Genomic DNA, 18,819 nt, shown 5'->3' with positions numbered 1-18,819 from the left:
TTTTTTTTTTTGGAAAAAACTTTAAACCTTTCTTTACATTTCTTTAAATTTAAATATGCCACATTATTAAAGCATTATTGGGCACTTTTTGCTTTTGACATATTTCTAAATTTCAAAGTTATCACATTGTTGTAAGCCTATCGTGGCTCATGCCTAAAACAACTAGAAGCAAACTATACCATTCATGAAAAAGCTACAAATAACACTGAATCTTTAGTTTTCTTCAAATTTTATTAATAAACTGGCAGATGCTAAAAAAAAGATGATTGACGTTTTAGAGCCGTTTTATTTTGAAGGGGCAACCGGAAGTGCGCCACGTTCTGTTTTTCCTTTCGCTAACGTTGCGATTTGTTTTATTTTTTAGATGATTCTCGGTCCAAAGCAATGAGGTGAAGCGCGTTGCTTTTAATATTTATGTTTTAAATGAGCGGAGGACCAGGTGTTCAGGTTTTCAGGTTTCACCGAGGCTAAAGGTGAAAATGGAGACGCCGACGTTTGTAACGTTAGCGTCCACCGAGGCGGGCGGACTCTCCTGTTTCCGTTGATGTCAAACGGTACCGACTCTTATTTCTGGTCAATTAATGCTCCTATTTTTCTCCATTTATATTGTGTGCGTGTTAATTTGGAGGTTCTGTATGTGTAGATTATGTGTCAGGAGAACCTCCTTTATGACAGAAACGTCTCTCATCCGGGTAATCAGCGTTAGCTAGCTGGCTAGCTAGCTAGCATACAGCTGAGGCTGTCAGACACCGGGGGAAATAATTTCTCTTCAGGTTGATTTTAATGTGAAAATGAGCCTCAGGTAGAAGCTGAAGAAGCAGCATTATAATCTTTATTTAAGAAAATAAAGACGTCGCAATTGGTGTCAGAATTCCTATAAACAACTATTGCAAAGTATTGGCTCCCTTATGCTTAATATTATTGCCTTAATATTAATGACATCCTATTGTTCGCAGTTACAGCGGATTCAATTGTTCTGTTAAAGATGTCTATAGTTTAAAAGTGTGTGGATGGGAATAATTCACCATTTTTACTGAGGAGCATTTGTGAGGTCAGACACTAATGTTGGCTGGCTCGTTGTTTCTGCTTTAGAGGGATCTACCATTAGTTTTAACAATAGACTTTATTTGAGAAATATCTATTTTAGATGTAAAAATAATACAGTAAAAATACTGGACGATGTTTAGTTTTTAGAAATTGTTTATTTTTATAGACAGATGTCGCCATGTTGTTTATGCTGCAATGCACTCTGGGTAAATGAGGTATACTAGGTCCCAGGGCTAGCTTCATCCAGCCAAAACAGCAAAGAGTAAAGTTTTCAGTTTGAACTGGAGCGTGTTGAAATTGATGACAATATAATTATAGTTATAATAATAATAACAGTAATAATAATAATAATAACAGCAATAATAGTAAAAAATTATGAATGACACGTACCACTAGTAGGACTATGTCGGGTTCAATAACAGTTGCATAGGATCTGATTGGTCTGGTGTTCGGTCCGTTGTCGGGTCTATGATTTCACATTCGGTACCAGCGCCAGTGGCAGTACCTTCGTTGTTTCAAAGGATGTGTTGCCGGTCTCTGATGTTTCTCCCAGCATAGAAAGAAAACCCCAAAACTCCAGCAATAAAAAGAAGAAACCCTAAATACATGCAGCTCACAACTGATACATCAAAAGAGACCATTTATAATAGTAATAGTGATATCATCTTTATTGTCATTGAAGCATACATTGAAACATACATTTATTATTTAAAAGAAATATAATATTTAATATTAAAAAAAGCCGTTGATATTATAATTTTGTCGTGCTTTGTTGTCTCATCAGGTCCTGCCTCCAATGAAAGAAGCTCTGATGTCTAACCTCTATGGAGGATGATGGACGCCCCGTCTCCTAACGACAGCCATGCTCCCTGTCAGCCGTGGGGCGTCCAGAACGGCTGGCCTTCAGAGACACCAGCAGGACCGCTCTGCAATCCTCTGCCCCACCTCCAGCAGCTCAGCCTGGGCGTTTCACCTAACCAAAATCCGAGCCGCAACCTCCCGCAGGCGTCTGCCGTTTACTCCAAGAGCGGCCTGGCTGCCTTTTCAACCTGGAACAACCCTCATCACAGCGTGCAGTATGCTTATAATGACGTTCACAGTGTACAGCAGGGCGTCCCTGATGCTCGTGTTTTATCCACAGTTCCCCCAGCGGTCCAAGAAAGGAATATACCGCCATGCTCTCTTCCAGTGACGAATGAAGGGACGCAGCCTTTCGTCCCCCAGCAAATCCAACATTATTCCCCTCCTAACCCGTACCAAGCAGTAGATCCGTCGTTCTATTCCCAGCACACGTATCGAAGCCTCCTGAATCAGCCTCAGTCACCGGCTCAAACCCTTCTTCCTGTCAGCCCTTCCTGTGTTAAACCTGAATTAACTGCGCCTGACGGGGTGAACGTGGGGTCTTTAGTCGGATATAATGAATCTCTGGCCTCACCCAGTGCTCTTATCCAGCAGCAGCCTCTGTGGAGCGTAGCAGCAATCTCTAAAGGTAGGTTGATTTCTAGGCTCGGTTAGGCTAGGTGGGTGTGGTCACAAGTTCTATCAAGTCAGAAATTACCAAAAGGGATTAAAACTGTATCCTAATCCTTTCTGAGCTTCTAAACAATGAATATAGCATCACAAGTGAGCTTCTTATGTTAAGGGTGTGCACAGTCGCTCCTGTAATTGACGTTTCAATTTCTATATTTTTTTCTTCAGGGGGTATAAACGACTTTGTGCCCAATACAGCTGCATTGGACCATAATTTAGGACTGCAGGTTGGTGAAAAACAGTTACAGGTTATATATGGTGGTCCATACAGGCATGGGGGAAAATGGCATCCTATAAAACCCTGTTTTTCTTAACATAATTGGATATTTACTTTCGAATATAGCAATACTAATATATTCTAGTGATTGAAATAAACAAGAAAATGATCTGCCTGGCAAATCTTCAAGCAATGAAACTGTTCTTTATGTTGGTCTGAAGATGTTAATGGTTTTAATGTCAGGTTCCTTTAACGCTTCAAACATAAGAGAATCCTCTCTGGCTCGCATGAAATGTTCATTTCCTTTGAGTCTGAATTAATTTAATTTAATCTAAATCTAGAAAAAAAAAATGCACAATTGTAAAATATTTGTCTTCTCTGCAGTCTCCAAGCTCTGAGTCTCGTTATGGTCTGAACCCTGAACTCCTACCAAGCGCTGTAAGTTCTTTCAGTTCTGTTTTTTTTTTTTTCTCTTTAATTTCAGACCTCAGTTGCTTCGAAAAGCAAAAGCTGAATCCTCATTTTATGTCCTTCACATATTCCTCAGAGTTTACATGCAACTGTATATTTTCTACTTACTTCACTAGCTTAAGATCATGAGCAAAACAGCTTAGGGTGAGTAAAAGGTTCAGTACCAGCAGACCCAGTATGTACCGTTACATAAGGGCAATAACTAATTAATTATGGATAAATAATTCAATTTAGGGCTTCAGGTAATAAGTATTTTAATAATCAAGTGTTCTATCCATTATTACCTTGATGAATTGAGTAATTGGATAAATAAATTGGCACACCCTGTAGATTTGTTATTGATCTACCTAAGTCTGTTGTTTGAGCAGAACATTCAGGCAAATAATACAATTCCTTTTAAAAAAAGAAAAATCTACATTTTATTGCTTAGAAGACAATAACACAGCATGTTTTTAATGCACACTTGAATACTTGTAGCAAATCTGCAGCTTAAAAAGAGTTTAAACATCAATGTGTGAAAAGTATATCTACATCAACACAGCAGTAGGGGTCTCTGTAGTGAAAATGGTCACAAACAATTGCATAAAGTGTCACTTAAATATGACATTGTGGATATTTTTTATATCATCCAAATTAAATAGAATCCTTGTAGTACCAAGCTACATTCATCTTGTTTTAGAGCAAAAACAGACAAGAAATAAAATGATTACACATAATCTATCAAAAAGATGCACAGTAAATGTAAACTGGCGTTGCAGCACCGAGGAGAGTGCTATTATGGAGAGTTAATTTAGTTTTTGATTGCACGCACTACGCTCTGTTTTCTTTTCTCTGAGCCTCTTTTTGCCCCTCGCCATCTCCCTTTATAGCAGATAACCGATTTTAGCATCAGCAGCGTAGGCTGTCACCAGCAGAAGTTAGAGCAGGGGTGTCAAACTCATTTTGGTTGAGGGGCCGCATACAGCTTAATCTGATCTCAAGAGGGCCGCATGAGTAAACTCATTGCAAGATTAAATAGAACTAATAAATGTGGACTTGTTGATTTTTATATTAAGTTAATTTCACTTTTACACAATATATTATGAATAACCTCAGCGTTTTTAAGAAAAGTATGTGCAATTTCAACAATACTTTTACTCAGTTAAACATTTACTTAAGTGCATTATGCATAAGAACTGATCACAGTGATTATACAATGTTGAAAAACATTTATTCACATTTTTTGGAACTTAAAAACACTGTCCTGCATGACAAAATACATCAAACAGATAAAAATTAAGAAATGATTAAAATTTTTCCACACCCGAAGCTTAATCTGCTAATTAAAACACAGCGCCCCTCGTGGACAATATAGGAACTGCATATTTTCAATTAAACAAAGTACATGTTTTTTTCAATAATTGTTTTATCATTCTCTTCCTTTTATCTTGTCCACTTGTGAAAGTCAAATCTGATGAGCTCTTTGTGGCATCTTATTGCCACATTGCCTGAGTTAGAGCCTTGTGCAACACAACAAACCACCAGGCGGGAGCACAGCCTGCTGACATGGCAAATTATCTGTCTCTGGGAATTTCATAATAACTGGAATTATTCGAGGAATGGTTTCAGACCTAACCGTCTTCTTTAGATATACTGAAATGTCTCTCTCTCTGTGAAGGTGAAGGTGATGGCAGAGGACAGAGCGGAGTGGGAGGGCAAAGTTTTCTCCTCGGAGCATTTTTCCCGGCTGCCTCCACTGGCCACCACGCCGTGCGTCATAGAGGACAGAGGTAAACGGTCTGCTTGTGTCTCAGAGGTTTACTCCAACATGCATGTGGCTGCAGACACCTGAGGCATCAACCTTTTAAAACACTTTGGCTATGATGTTTGAGGCCTGATATTTAAACGTTTTGAATAAAAAAATATTGTACACATTACATGGTACATAGGCGCACAGAATCTTCACTTTACTTAACTAAACAATGGAATATAGTTTAGTTTTAGTTTTCTGTGCACCTCTTCCTTTAGCCGTATTACATTTCCTTAAATCGGAGGCTATCTTCTTTAATGGTTCGTCTTTATGTTGTAGGTAATGCAAGCCCTTTGGCCATCCGCTCCCTTACCTACTGCGTGCCCTGCGACGGTCAGACGGCGCTGCTCAGCCGCCTGCCACTCGGAGCGCTGGTTACGCCTTTCAACGAACAAACTGCGTCCGCGGTCAGTTTGCTGCCACTTCATTTCTGTGTCCCTCGTTAGAATATGGATGTGAGAAATAAATCATCATTTTCCAGTTGAAGAGACGTGCGTGTTGCCACAGACATGTGGATCTCCTGTTTGTTTTGCCACCAGGAGCCCATCCCTCTGTGCAGGGAGACAGATTGCATTGTGGGTTGTCGGTGCGGGGCCGCCATGTGCCCGGCCATGGGCTGGCAGGACTGTGGACAGAGGTTTTATTGCCCCTTCTGTGGGAAACTAAATGAAGGTACATTTAAAAACAAGTTGTTTTAAAATTTCTTCATAAAGGAAACGTCTTTCACTTTGTTCAGTACTAAAAAACGATTTGCACCCTTAATTTCTCATTGAATGAATAAATTATTGAATGCAATGAAGTGTTGAAGTAAATCGATTTACCAAATCTTTTAGACTATAAGTCGCTCCGGAATATAAGTTGCACCAGTCAAAAAGAGGAAAACAAACATATTAAAGTCACACCGGACTATACGCATTTATTTAGCCATTTATTTCACACAATCCAAGACCAAAAGGTGACATTTAATCTGGTAAACCAACATATTAAATTAAACAGCTGCATCGACAACCAGCTGAATGACATGGAGCATACATGGGAGTGAATGGAGTAAATTAGCAACTCCAACCAGAAGGTTTTATGCAGCGCACTTCGGCATTACGAGCGGTTAAGCTGAAAGTTGTCAAAACTACGCTCAAATTAGACCGTCAGCGTAACGGTGCTACGTGCTAAGCTAACAGTACGATACAGATGTTTCAGAGCAACATAAAGCTCACGTGCCTCAGAGAAGTTGTAGCCCAAGCGGACAACAGAGATGTAAGCTAGCGCTAGCTGCTATTAGCTTCACAGACGGCCCAATAACAGGGTTCTGTGGTGGTCTGGTCCCTTCAAGCTGCACCATGTAACGCTCTGCTGCGTGAATGCAGACTGAAACAGCAAAACAACATAGAAACATCTGTTCAGTCTTTGTGGTCTATACATTAATGTTTCTTTTAAGTTTTAAGACCAGATTCATCTAATAAAAACTGGGGACGTCTCAGATTTTTTTTATTTTCTGTGAGAATGTCTGTCTGGGAGTTGGCTTGTTTGGCTGACGGGGGTGGAAGGCGCGCTTGGCTCAGTTCTTCCACTATGTCTGGACAGTGGTAGGATCGTGTAAAAAAAGTGGTACTGGAGCATTATATACTTTTCACAAGCTTAGAGCGCCCTCTTGTAGCTATAGAGGGTAACGTTTACTCCTTGATTCATGCTGGTTAAGATTAATTACCATTTAAATTTGATATATAAGTCGCACCTCAATACAAGGATCGCAGGATCGGCCAAACGATGGAAAAAAAAGTCTGAAATATACTGTAATACTTTTAATTTATCAGAACGTTTGCTTCTTTTATCCCTTATTTCTGCTTTTGTTTTTTCTCAGTGCCATGGCAGCAGTACCAGCCCACCAGGGGAGCAGAGGGGGTCCGAGTCGACGTAGACAAGAGGCCGGAGCTCAGCATGGGGTCGTATGAAATACTGAAGTCAGAGGAGGTAAGCTTCCCGCTCAGCAGATTTGGTTTTATGTGCGTTCTCCTTACCTTCTCCCGTTTTGTGACTTACATATGTAGCTTTATGAGATATTTTATCGTCTCAGTGATTATCTAAAAGGCAATTTTTGTTTAAAAACCTTATTCTTTCCATCCAAGGGTGAAGCTGCTGCACTTCTTCTAGCCGTAGATGTTTCTTCCTCCGCTCTGAGAGGAGGACACTTGGAATTTGTAGCAAAGCAAATACAAACATTGCTCGCCTCATTGAACAGGTAAAACACACTTCTTGGTTAAAGTAGTGTTAAGAACAAATATTCATACCCACTTTTACACATTTTGTCTCGTTACGACCAGAAACTCCAAAATATTCTACTTGACTTTAATTGGATAGATGGTACTTAAAATACATAAAACAGTACTTAACTCAAGTTTAATGGAAAGGATGCATGGGTTTCTACATTTCTTAGTAATATAAAATCCTAAGGATGTGGGATTCATTTCTGGTGCAGCAAACTGCAACCTTCTCGTTACTCGTCAGCGAAGGCCAGATTTGTGGAGTGCACAGCTGTTAGTTGTCCTTTGGTCACATTCTTCCATCTGAGCTCTGGATCTCTGCAGCTCCTCCAGAGTTACCACAGCCGTCTTAGCTGCTTCTCTGATCAGAGCTCTCTTTAGGTGGGCGGCCACGTCTTGGTAGATTTGCAGTTTTTGTTGTCCAGTTTGTCCCCGACCCGTTTGCTGTGTTCTTTGGTCCTCATGGTGCCGCATGTTTGCTAACGGCTGAAGTTAAAAAGTTGCAATAATTGTTTTTATAGGGGAGTTGTCGAAAAGGGAGCTTAATAAAAATGCACAAACCATACTTTTCAGGTTTCAGTTTGCATTTTTGCATCCATTTCTCTACACTTTATAATTATTATGTGCTATTTTCTGTTGCACTGCAAAAAGGGAACTAAAATTAAGTAATTTTTTTCTTGAAATAAGTGCATTTTTTCTTGATTTGAGCAGGTAAATATGATTATCTGCCAATGGAATAAGATTTTTGCACTTAAAGTAGGAAAAATTCATCTCCATCAACTGCAGAATATCTAATTATCTTAATTTAGGGGTAGAACTACTAATCCCATTGTCAAATAGTCTTATTTACCTGCTCAAATCAATGAAAAATACACTGATTTCTAGAAAATTTTACTTACTTTTAGTTCCCTTTTTGCAGTGTGGTCACATGAAATGCCATTAAAATGCATGCTAGTTTTTTTTAAACATGACAAACTGGAAAGGCTTAACAGGTATGAATACTGTTTTTTACATAATCTGTCGTTTTCCAGTGCAAGTTTGGAAAAATCGTGTTTGATCGTGTTCTTTTTTTTTTTTCTTTTTGCAGAGAGAAAGGATCTTCCTCATCGGATCTCCGTGTGGGTTTGATGACGTACGACAGCCGGATCCACCTGTATGACCTCAGTCCTGACCTCTGCCGTCCTCACATGATGGTCATCGCCGAGACGGAAGACCTGCAGCTCCCTGTGAGGGAGGGGCTTCTGGTGTCCCTTAAGGACTGCATAGAGAGTATAGACAGGTAGCAAGACTCCCAGCTGCTCTGATCCGGTGTTCAAATGTTATTTTATGCACAAACCTGGATCAGTCTGAGCAGGAAGATGTCTACTGACTCTCACATATAGTCTCTGCAGTGTGTTGCAGCTCATTCCTCAGTTCAGTGCAGAGTGCGGCGACCCCAGCGGACTTCCCATTGAGCTTCCTGTCAAAGCGGGCCTGGCTGTACTGCAGGTGAGACGCTCTCTGCTGCTTTCATTAGGTCGCTCTTTCTCAGTGGAGTCGCCGTTGACGAAAACTCAGCGTATTTTACTAAACATGCAGGGCTTGAGGTGTCCTGGGAAGCTGCTCGTCTTCCACACGGCTGCTCTGATAGAGACCGGACACACCAACTCTTCCTCAGGGTTCTTTGGGACCAACAAACCAAAGGTGCGTCTCACTTACACTCGAGCTTTGTCGTGTTTTATCATCTAATCGGTCGAAACGGTTAATTTAAGATATGTAAACGGCATATAACACGTTTCCTCCCTGTTTGTTTTCTGTAGTCCATCTTTCAGCCTTCAGAGAAAGCCGTCTCATTGGCTAAGGAGTGCGTCAGCCAAGGATGCGGCGTTCACATGTTTGTTCTCTCACAGCAGGATGTGGGCGGGGCATGGCCCGGCCACGTCCCATTTTTAACTGGTGGAGCTTTGCACACCTACAGCTACCTCCAGGTACATCAGCAGCTCCTCCCACTGTGCGATTTGTGGCTGGAAACACATTGTTGTCTCTTCTTAAATGATTTATTTGATATGTAAGGAATTCTGCTGAGAATATTTAATGTTTAATCCGTGATCTTAAAGCAATTCTTAAGTTTGTTCTTGGTAGATTGACTCAACTTTCTTGTTGTTTCACGCTTCAATCATCAGGCAGCAGTCACACCTTCATACGTCATTTACACAGATTAGTTGTTAACTTGGATGCCTTGCACAAGGACACATCGACGTGTGTTTAAAAAGCTGCATTATTTTTTAGAAAAAGCCTCGTTGTCACTTGTTATTTGTAAAATTTCTGCTCCAGGGTGAATTGGACAGAGAGTGTTTTAGCGCGGATCTAAAGCGGATCGTTGAGACGGACTCGGCCTACAAGGCCGAGGTCAGGATATTCGTCAGCAAAGGTGAACGAGGAGTTCGATCTTATTATTCCAGCAGTTTTAAAAAAAAAAAAAAAATGTTTGATTCGACTGTTTTCCACGTCACCAGATCTGCGTGTGTCTGGTTGCTACGGGCTGTTTGTTCCCGGTTCGAACCCTGGACATGTCAGCATGGCAACACTGGAGCGGAGGACGACGCTGGCTGTGGAGCTCGCACACAGCAGAGCTTTGGATGAGAGCAGAGGTGCAGCCCTGCAGGTGAGGCAGAGGTCACCTGATGCTAGAATTAGATGCATCAATCAGATCTGCTGTGTTTATAACGTTTTTACCAGTTGATGCAGAGTTGGGCTTATTCTGAGTTAGCTTTTATTTAATATTCATTCTGATTATTATTATAGCTGTCCTTCTGGAAGGTTTTATATATATATATATATATATATATATATATATATATATATATATATATATATATATATATATATATATATATATATATATATAGGAGGGATTATGTCAAACTAAGTGTGTTTGAGAGAAGTTGCTATAAAACATGATTTTATAATTTTTTTTTCAAAGCATGGCATTAGCAAAAATGATAGTGGTGACATTTTAAACAGTCTTTAGCATTTAGCAGTGATTAGTGCAGCCATCTTGAAAAGATCTGCCTTAGTAGGACTCATCGAATATGAGGACGACATAAAATAAAATACAAAGATCGGACTCAGGATTCTGCTGACTGGTGCCAGCAGAACCAACTCCAGATCAATGCAGGGAAAAATAAGGAGCATGTGATGGATTTCCATGGCTACAGACACGCAGCACTGACACCCTAACATTCAGGGACATTGAGATTATGGAGAGTTGCTCAGTGGGAATGTTAGTAGCCCTGCTGCCTTGGAGCAAGAAGGTCCTGGGTTTGGACCCTGGAGACTTTCTAATTGACGTTTGTATATTCATCCTGTGCATGCATGGGTTCTCTCCGGGTACTCAGGCTTCCTCCCACAGTCCAAAAACATGACTGTTAGGTTAATTGGTCTCTCTTAATTGCATTTAAGCTGTGAGTGTGTGGTTGTTTGTCCTGAGTGGACTGGCCACCTGTCCTGAGTGGACCCCGCCTGTCGCCCATTGACCGCTGCACATGGGGGCCACCTTTTCCATTTCCACTGACTTCACTTTTAGACACATTACTGATACTAAAAATATCTGACTTTGAGTCCTCCTGGCTCAGTAAAGACTTCCACACCGAAGAGAGTTGTTGTTTCCATAAACTGGCTGTTTTATTTTTGGTGCGGCGAATTTACTAAATCATTGGATGTTTACGTTTCCGACTGGTCGGTCGCTGGTCTGTGTCGATCAAGCAGAAAATCAGCCACGTATGGTCACCTGCCAATCTTTTGATGCATCTCTGGGAATAAGTTAGATTTCGTAACACTAAATCTTCCATATCTTTCTAACGCTGAAACTTTAACTTGACGTGAGACGTTGTGTAATATCTCGTATGCTTTTTTTTTTTTGTAGGTCGTCCTTTCTTACACGTCACAGACGGGAGAGAGAAGGAGCAGAGTTCACACTTTGACACTCAGATGCTCACGCCACCTACAGGACACTTTCAGGAACTACCAGGCTGAAACCCTTCTCACGTTCTACTGCAAGAAGAGTAAGAAAGATGCAGTGAAAGATAAAAAAAATAATTATACTGCCTTGCTACTGTGTGCCACAGGATGGTTAGTGGTGATTTGGCAAAGAGTTTAATGAAAGTTTTAAACGTGGGTTTTATCAGCACTTTTAATGCTTCTGTCCAGTGTTTAAACATTTTTCATTGTTGTAATGTTAGTCTGAATAAATATAATTGACTTTTTCTGCCTCTTAGTGCTCCATGGCTTGCATATTTTTAAGCTTAGCATATTTAGTTTACTTCTAAGTTTTGTATGAATTGTTTTTCCCATAGAAACATCCAGGTTTGCTTTGATTGGTCACCCTTAATGCACTGAGGAGGAGGTGTTGTTATTATTCATATATATGCCCACACCAAATGTAGAGCTTTAGGCACTGAGATGCCAAAGCTCATAGAGAGGGGTCAGGACATTATCTAACGGTACAGAAAGAAAAATGTAGAAAAATAATTCATGTCATCACAATTTCCAGCAATAGTATCACAGTTCAATATTTTTAAAGTAATAAACCAGGTGTGATCATCTCTGAGAGAGATACTTTTTAAGAGGCCGGATCTAAATGTGTCTTCCATTCAAATCCATGTGCTTCTGTGGTACCCTGGTTTTTAATGACGCTTTGCTTTGTGTGTCTGTAAAGTGTACTGCACGGTCTTAGAGCGCCCCCTGCAGGAGATAAGGGAGGAGCTGCAAACGGATGCAACAGAAGCGCTGGCGTCTTACCGCAAATACTGCTGCTCGTCTTCAGTGTCTGCCGGGCAGGTGAGGTAACAGTTACACACAAAGACAGGACAGCGCTTTCAGAAGGCATTCAGTTTCATTCATCTTTATAAAAAAATTATAACTACTTCATTAAAGACACTATTAAACATTTCAAAGCCTTCCAGTGATTTAGCTTCAATAAAGAATCAGGCTCCGGTTTTAGTTGAATTTTAACCCTGTTGTGTCGTTCCTCCTGCAGCTGGTCCTCCCTCAGTTCCTGCGAGCGCTCCCCGTTTACGTCAACAGTCTGAGGAAGAGTGAGGTGCTGCTGCCGGGCCTGAGGAGCTCCGTCCACCAGCGGCTGCAGCAGCGCTGCCGGGTGCTTGGCCTGGACACCCGCTGCACCGTCAGGCACTTCTACCCTCTGCTGCTGCCTCTGGTCAGTCGGAGGCGTCCCTCATACAAGCTAATGTCCTGCTTTATGAAACGAAAACAACAAAAGATATTTAATTCAATTCAATTTTATTTATATAGCGCCAATTCATGAAACATGCCATCTCGAGGTACTTTACAAAGTCAAAATCAATCATATTATACAGATTGGTCAAAAATGTCCTATATAAGGTATTTTACCTTTACCTTCCTATATAAGGTAAAGATATTTAGAGGCTGTATTTGTAAAGGAAGTATCTTAATTCAGCTCATAACTCAAAGAATTTGTGGATCAAAATGATGTTGCATCGGACTATAAGTGCCTTCGGAATATACTGGTGAAGATTCTCAGTCATCCAGGTCATGGTCATTCCAAAAAAAGTTAAAAACAAAGCAACTGGACTTGTTTTCCGTAGTTGAAGACGTTTCGCTTCCTTTCCAGGAAGCTTTCTCAATTCAAAAAGTCTGGAGTAATGTGGAGTACCAAGCTTTATACTGGGTTAGATAACATGCATATTCATTCGGAATATAAATCGCACCGGACTATAAGTTGCATTTATTTAGAAATTTATTTCCCACAATCTAAGACTAAAAACAAACATTTAATCTGGTAAAGCAACTTATTCAATGGCACAGCTGCATCCACAGCTGGCTAAATAAAATGAAACATACCTGGGAGGTTGAATGGAGGAAATTAGCACAAGCCACCACCTCCAACCGGGAAAGTTCTCATTAGAGTATTTCGGTCTAACTACGCTGAAATTAGAGCGTGAGTGTAACGGTGCTACATGCTAAGCTAACAGTACGACACGGATGTTTCAGAGCAACATAAAGCGGACGTGCATCAGCGAAGTTGTAAACCATCCGGACGACAGAGCTGTAAGCTAGCGCTAGCTGTTATTAGCTTCACGGACAGCCTAATAACAGGAATCTGTCTCGGTCTGGTTCCTACCAGCTGCACCACGTAACGCTCTGCAGCGAGAATGCAGACTTAAACAGCAAAACAACAAATGTACATGTGTTCAGTCTTTGTTGTTTATAAGTTAATGTTTTGATAAATCTTTAAGTGGTGCAAGAGCAGCATATAGTTTTCACAGGCCTAGAGTTCCCTCTTGTGGCTATAGACGGTAATGTTTACGACTTGGTTCATGTATGTCAGTATGATTTACCATTTAAAGGCGAAGTCTGGTCAACAAGGAAAAATCAGGGGATCATTAGCTATAACTAAAACTAATACGTTTGTGGTTATTTAATGAACTTATCTTTAATCAATAAGAAAATAAAAACATAAATTGTCATCTGGATCACTGTGTATGGGGGCGGCCATTACTGCTCATATTTGGGCAGTAATGGCCGTGTGACATCACATCCTGCGACGTGAAAAAGCGGAGCGGCGACAGCATTTCTCTCCGCTCTTTCTAAGCAAAGTCAATAGGAGCCGTTCTACACAGCTGCGATCATCAACAATTTTTTCGAATTTCCAGAGGACTTCACCGCTGACATTCCCAAGAGCTTTTGCTGAAGCAACAATGCCCACGTGCATGGCCATTGGATGTTCCAACACAACTGGTAAAAGTGGAAAAAAACATTGCTTATTTCAACTTTCCGATTCATGAGCCACCGGGCTCGGCGCTGGATTGCCAACTTGAAGAGAACGGATTTGCCATCTAACTTCTGGCCAGAGAAAAAACACGTCATATGCAGCAACCATTTTGAAGAAGAATGTTTTGTACATGACATGAGAGCGAGGATTTTCGGTAAGTTACGTTTTAATTTAGAATTTTTAATTTAGAATTTGCGGGGATAGTTACCGACCAGAGGGGCGGAGGGATACCACATGGTATCCCTCCGCCCCTCTGGTCGGTAAGCATCTGTGCGTTCCAGCATGTGCTGGAACGCTTTTATATTTTAATATTTATACAATAATGACCACCTGGCCTATTTACTAGGGGGCAAATATAACTCAAGTCACTTCAGCGCAATCTCTCCTCCACTGCAGCGCCGGTAAAGTCGTGCTGCGGCGGAGCGTGCGCGCGCACACACACACACACACACACGCGCGTGTGTATATATCTCTTGTGGGACCCGACTGAGTTTGCACTGGAAATAAGTCCGGTTTCTGTCAACAAACTCTTCTAAAAAAAGTCCATATCGCTATTAGATGAAAATAGCTCCACGGAACTCCCATCACTGTCACTAAGTACTTCATCACTCTCTGCTTCGTACAGAGCACCAGTCCTCGCCGTCTTGGAAAATAGTGCGTTGTTGCTCAACAGCGGGTCCGCTGAGTGACGTCACAAAATTGGAGGTGACAGTACTATTCTTGACCAAGATGGATTCCTCCACATAAACATGATTAAATTAAAATTATTCTTAATTAAAAAAACTTATAGTTTATTGCACAGTATGTAGTAGTTTTATATTTAAAGTACTTTCAGCAGTTTGAATTCTGATTTTGACCGGACTTCTCCTTTAAAATTGATATATAAGTTGCACCTGACTATAAGTCGCAGGATCGGCCAAACTATGAAAAAAGTGCGACCTATAGTCTGAAAATTACTGTAATAAGGATGTTACTCCCAATTATGACCAAATCCTCTCAGCCAGCCTCGTCATTTCTGTGTTGGAGATTAGAAAGTTTCGACCTCTGATTGTTTTTAGGATCGTCTTTTCGTTTTTCTGCAGCTGCCTTCAGTCGACAGCTCCAGCCCTCCAAACCCAGAGGGGGCGCTACGCTGCAGCGGTTCCAGCCTGGAGTCCAGCGGTGTGTATCTGCTTCACGCTCCCTTCACCGTGCTGCTCTGGGTGGGCTCTCAGGTCCCGGCGGCCACACTTGTGGACCTCTTCAACGCCAGCTGCTTCTCTTCGCTGCCTTCAGGCGAGGTGGGCGATCACTCTCATGATTTAAAACATCTGGCCAGCTGGACAAGCTGCCGGATAAAAAGTTAAACCGCTAACAGGAGACGTTTTTCATGTCCTTGTTTCTATTCAGACCAACCTGCCAGCTCTGCAAAACCGTCTGTCCATCAGTGTCCGCTCCCTCATCGCCTCGCTCAACTCCGAGGTTCCCTACGGCCGCACGGTGAGCCGCCGATAAAAAAACACTTTGCTCTTTTACACAGCGCTGATTCAGGCGATGCGCCTTTCTATCAGCGCTGCGGCCTCTGGGCTTTTAACGCGCTCTCCTTGCTTCTGCTCCAACAGTTTGTTTATGCACCAGGCAGATCAAACGAGCGGCTCACTTCAGGTCTTTAAAGATAATATTCACTAAGAGATAAGATCAGACTTGTGTACCCAGACTGTGTCAACATATACAGCCATGTTCATTTAGAGTATGGCCTCCGACGAGTCTCCGCTTTCAGATTAAAACATGGGTGTCCAAACGTTATGCACCGAAAGCAATCAGGAGGCTTTGATTTGTATTATTTTTTTATTTTCAAAGGTTATATATCATATATATATATATATATATTAGGGCTGGGCAAGTTAACGCGTTAATTTCGCGTTAACTCATTAGACTATTAACGGCGATATTTTCTTTAACGCGCGTTAACGCATGTTGGTCACATGCTTTTATTTTGTGAAGGTCTGTTGCTGCGGTGTAGGGGTTTGAATCAGAACAGTAGGTGGCGATAATGCGCCAATAACCTCGCTGTCAGCCCAGCCTCAGATTCAAAGAGGAAGAAAGGTGCTGGCCGGAAAAAAACACAGCTGACATGCGGAAGGCGGTGTTTCCCGCAGGTACCGCGAGCGAGCTTAGGCGAGGCGAGGCGGTGAGTTGGCGAACGGAACAAGTTTTGTGCGGAGCGGGGTCAGCATCGACGCCGTCGGTGAAGTCGCTTCTCGTTTCAAAGTATCCATGTGTTTTTGCCTGTTTTTCCCCTGCCATTCACTATATGCGCGCGAGAAAGCAACAACAAAAAACCGCGTGTCAACGTCAAATAAACGCAAGCATATCGAGTTAGCAAGCATTTCAGTTTAAAGTTCTTCCAGCATGGAATATGACAGAAACAAGTTAGTTGGAACCACTGCCAAGTTAAACTTTGGTATTGAACATAAAATGGTAATGCTGCTCCCTGCTGTTACCTCAGAAATTGCCTGTTTTTGGTAGATTTTTTCCCCATAAAGAGAATTCCCTGTCAGTGGCAATAAGCTTTAATTTATTATTATTGCTATTTTTTGTTTTACATGTTTAAGTTGAGCTTTACACTAAATATGTGTTACTGATAAGTGCTACAAATGTTACAACACTTTTGTTCATATGGCAGCAGAACATTAAAATAAAAGTGCTCTTTACACTACTTTTGAATTCATTCTTGGAGTTTGTAAATACAATGCGATTAATCGCGATTAATCGCGATTAATCAGTGCGATTAATCGCGATTAAATATTTTAATCGTTGCCCAGCCCTAATATATATATATTTATATATATATATATATATATATATATATATATATATATAATTTTTTTTTTTTTTTTTTTTTTTTTTTTTTTTTTTATCTAGATATTTTTTTAAAATCGGCATATATTGCCCTGATAAATTCGAAGACTCGACAGGACGACGTTTAGTGTTGAGGCACCCAAATCTGGCATTTACAGTAAAACACAGTGAAGTGAGATAGTCATAAAAACAGGACTCTCATAGAAAAAGACATACCAAAAGTTTGGGCAAACAGTCATTTTAGCCATTTTCTTTCACAATTTTGCCCACTATTTCAAAATAAAACTATTTGGTAAAGTTATTTATAGCCAACAACTATATTTGTGCACAAATTAGTTCCAGTTATCAGTTTAACATCTGCACCAATGTCACCATTATAAGTAGCTTTAGAAGAACGCCTTATGTATTAAAATATATTTGTCAGGGATAGATGGCTGCCTGCAGTTCAGAGATGCCTGGATGATACTTTATGCCTGGATGATACTTTTATTTTGAAGGTTTCCCATGTTGGCGCTACAACTAATCCTTTTAAGAGGTTTTTAACTGTAATTTTTCGTTCACAAACTTTATGCACCGAAAGCAATCGGGGGGCTTTTATTTTCATTATTTTTTTATTTTCAAAAGTTATATATCTTATATCTCTTCTTTTTTTTTTAAATCTCGATATTTTTAAAATCGGCATATATTGCCCTGATAAATTTCGAAGACTCAGGAAACGGGTTTTTCTCTGTTTCAGCTTGTGGTGGTGAAACAAGGCGACACCTGTGAGGAGGCCCTGCAGCGCCACCTGGTGGAAGACAAGAGTCCCAACGGAGGAGCGTCCTACGCCGACTTCCTGTACCATCTGCACGTCAACTCTGTCCGTCTCCTGCAGTGACGCAGGAACACGCCTCCGCTGAGCTCTTTGGGTGCCGAACATGAAAGGACTGAAAAAATAATCATGGCATTAATATTAACATTTAAATTATTGCTATCTCAAACTATTAAGACTGTTCTCATCAGTTGGCTGTGAATGGAGATGTCCCCAGGAATTACCTCTTTTTATTTATTTATTTATGTATTTATTTATTTATTTATTGAAGAATGATGTTTGTGTGGAGAATGTTTTCTGTCAGTTTATTCATCGGTGTCAGAGGTTCCCTAATCCCTGCTTTCAGGTGTGTGAGTTTCTCTGTGGATAAAAGAAATAAAAGAATAAAGAATTTAACTAAACCCAGACTGAGGTTTTCCCTTTTCTCACCCTCCCCAACACTGATCTAATGGAAGACATCAGCAGCTGGTGAGGATGCGGCTCAGGAAGCTGAAAGGCCAACTGCCTAATCAGGCATAAGTGCCTGATAACACTAATTAGCTGATTATGTCACAGCGCGAATGGGAGGCACAGAGCGACGTGGCTGAATGAGCTGCAGCTCCTGGGTCAGTGACTCTGGTCACTCTACGGAGTTTATTTACTCACTGAGTTTATTTGATTGGGACGGATACAATAACAGAAGCTGAGAAAGCAGCAGCCCCATGCATCACGCCACATTTAGCAGCACTTGTCTCTAGATGGGCTTTTAACAACAGTACATCCTAATTTACTTCAGTAACTACAGCGATACTACAGTGATAAGACATTTAGATACTGACAAATACAGCAGAGGGACAGAAAATGGCAGCAAAACATGATTACAAAATGGAATTTAATGTTGAATCAGACGTTAAACTGACGGAGAGCGAGCTCCAAAGTCCAGAACCTCTCGCAGGGAGAGTTCTTTGAGGAAAAGAGGTTCTACGGAAAGGAACCTTACGGTTTTCCGGCAGATCCAGAGTACATTTCTGGATCTGGGGTCCCATTGAGATATTTGAAAATCAGTTTGAGAAAGTTGAACTT

The 18,819-nt window shown here is 41.0% G+C and overlaps 1 protein-coding gene across 1 annotated transcript; it reads left to right on the top strand.

Annotated features, from left to right (window-relative positions):
* The first annotated feature begins 301 nt into the window (after positions 1 to 301).
* si:dkey-13n15.2 (protein transport protein Sec24C) lies at positions 302 to 18,162 on the top strand. Its single transcript, XM_036144190.1, has 21 exons — positions 302 to 554; positions 1,832 to 2,536; positions 2,746 to 2,804; positions 3,179 to 3,232; positions 4,923 to 5,034; positions 5,334 to 5,461; positions 5,594 to 5,726; positions 6,913 to 7,022; positions 7,178 to 7,290; positions 8,400 to 8,591; positions 8,704 to 8,800; positions 8,891 to 8,995; positions 9,112 to 9,279; positions 9,626 to 9,722; positions 9,808 to 9,956; positions 11,217 to 11,355; positions 12,009 to 12,130; positions 12,330 to 12,509; positions 15,188 to 15,385; positions 15,495 to 15,584; positions 17,683 to 18,162. Exons 2-21 carry the CDS (start codon positions 1,879 to 1,881, stop codon positions 17,821 to 17,823), a joined length of 3,045 nt encoding a protein of 1,014 aa, XP_036000083.1. The 5' UTR covers positions 302 to 554; positions 1,832 to 1,878; the 3' UTR covers positions 17,824 to 18,162.
* Positions 18,163 to 18,819: the final 657 nt, after the last annotated feature.

Source organism: Fundulus heteroclitus, chromosome 12, assembly GCF_011125445.2.
Source record: "Fundulus heteroclitus isolate FHET01 chromosome 12, MU-UCD_Fhet_4.1, whole genome shotgun sequence".
In the NCBI taxonomy this organism is placed as follows: domain Eukaryota; kingdom Metazoa; phylum Chordata; class Actinopteri; order Cyprinodontiformes; family Fundulidae; genus Fundulus; species Fundulus heteroclitus.
This window is presented reverse-complemented; position numbering and strand designations above follow the sequence as displayed.

What these genes read in the sequence shown, in the direction of transcription:
- si:dkey-13n15.2 (XM_036144190.1), top strand. Translation starts at nt 1,879, where the DNA reads ATGATGGACGCCCCGTCTCCTAACGACAGCCATGCTCCCTGTCAGCCG. An exon ending in TGCATAGAGAGTATAGACAG is followed by an intron (nt 8,592 to 8,703) that starts GTAGCAAGACTC and finishes TAGTCTCTGCAG; the next exon opens with TGTGTTGCAGCTCATTCCTC. An exon ending in ACCCTCTGCTGCTGCCTCTG is followed by an intron (nt 12,510 to 15,187) that starts GTCAGTCGGAGG and finishes GTTTTTCTGCAG; the next exon opens with CTGCCTTCAGTCGACAGCTC.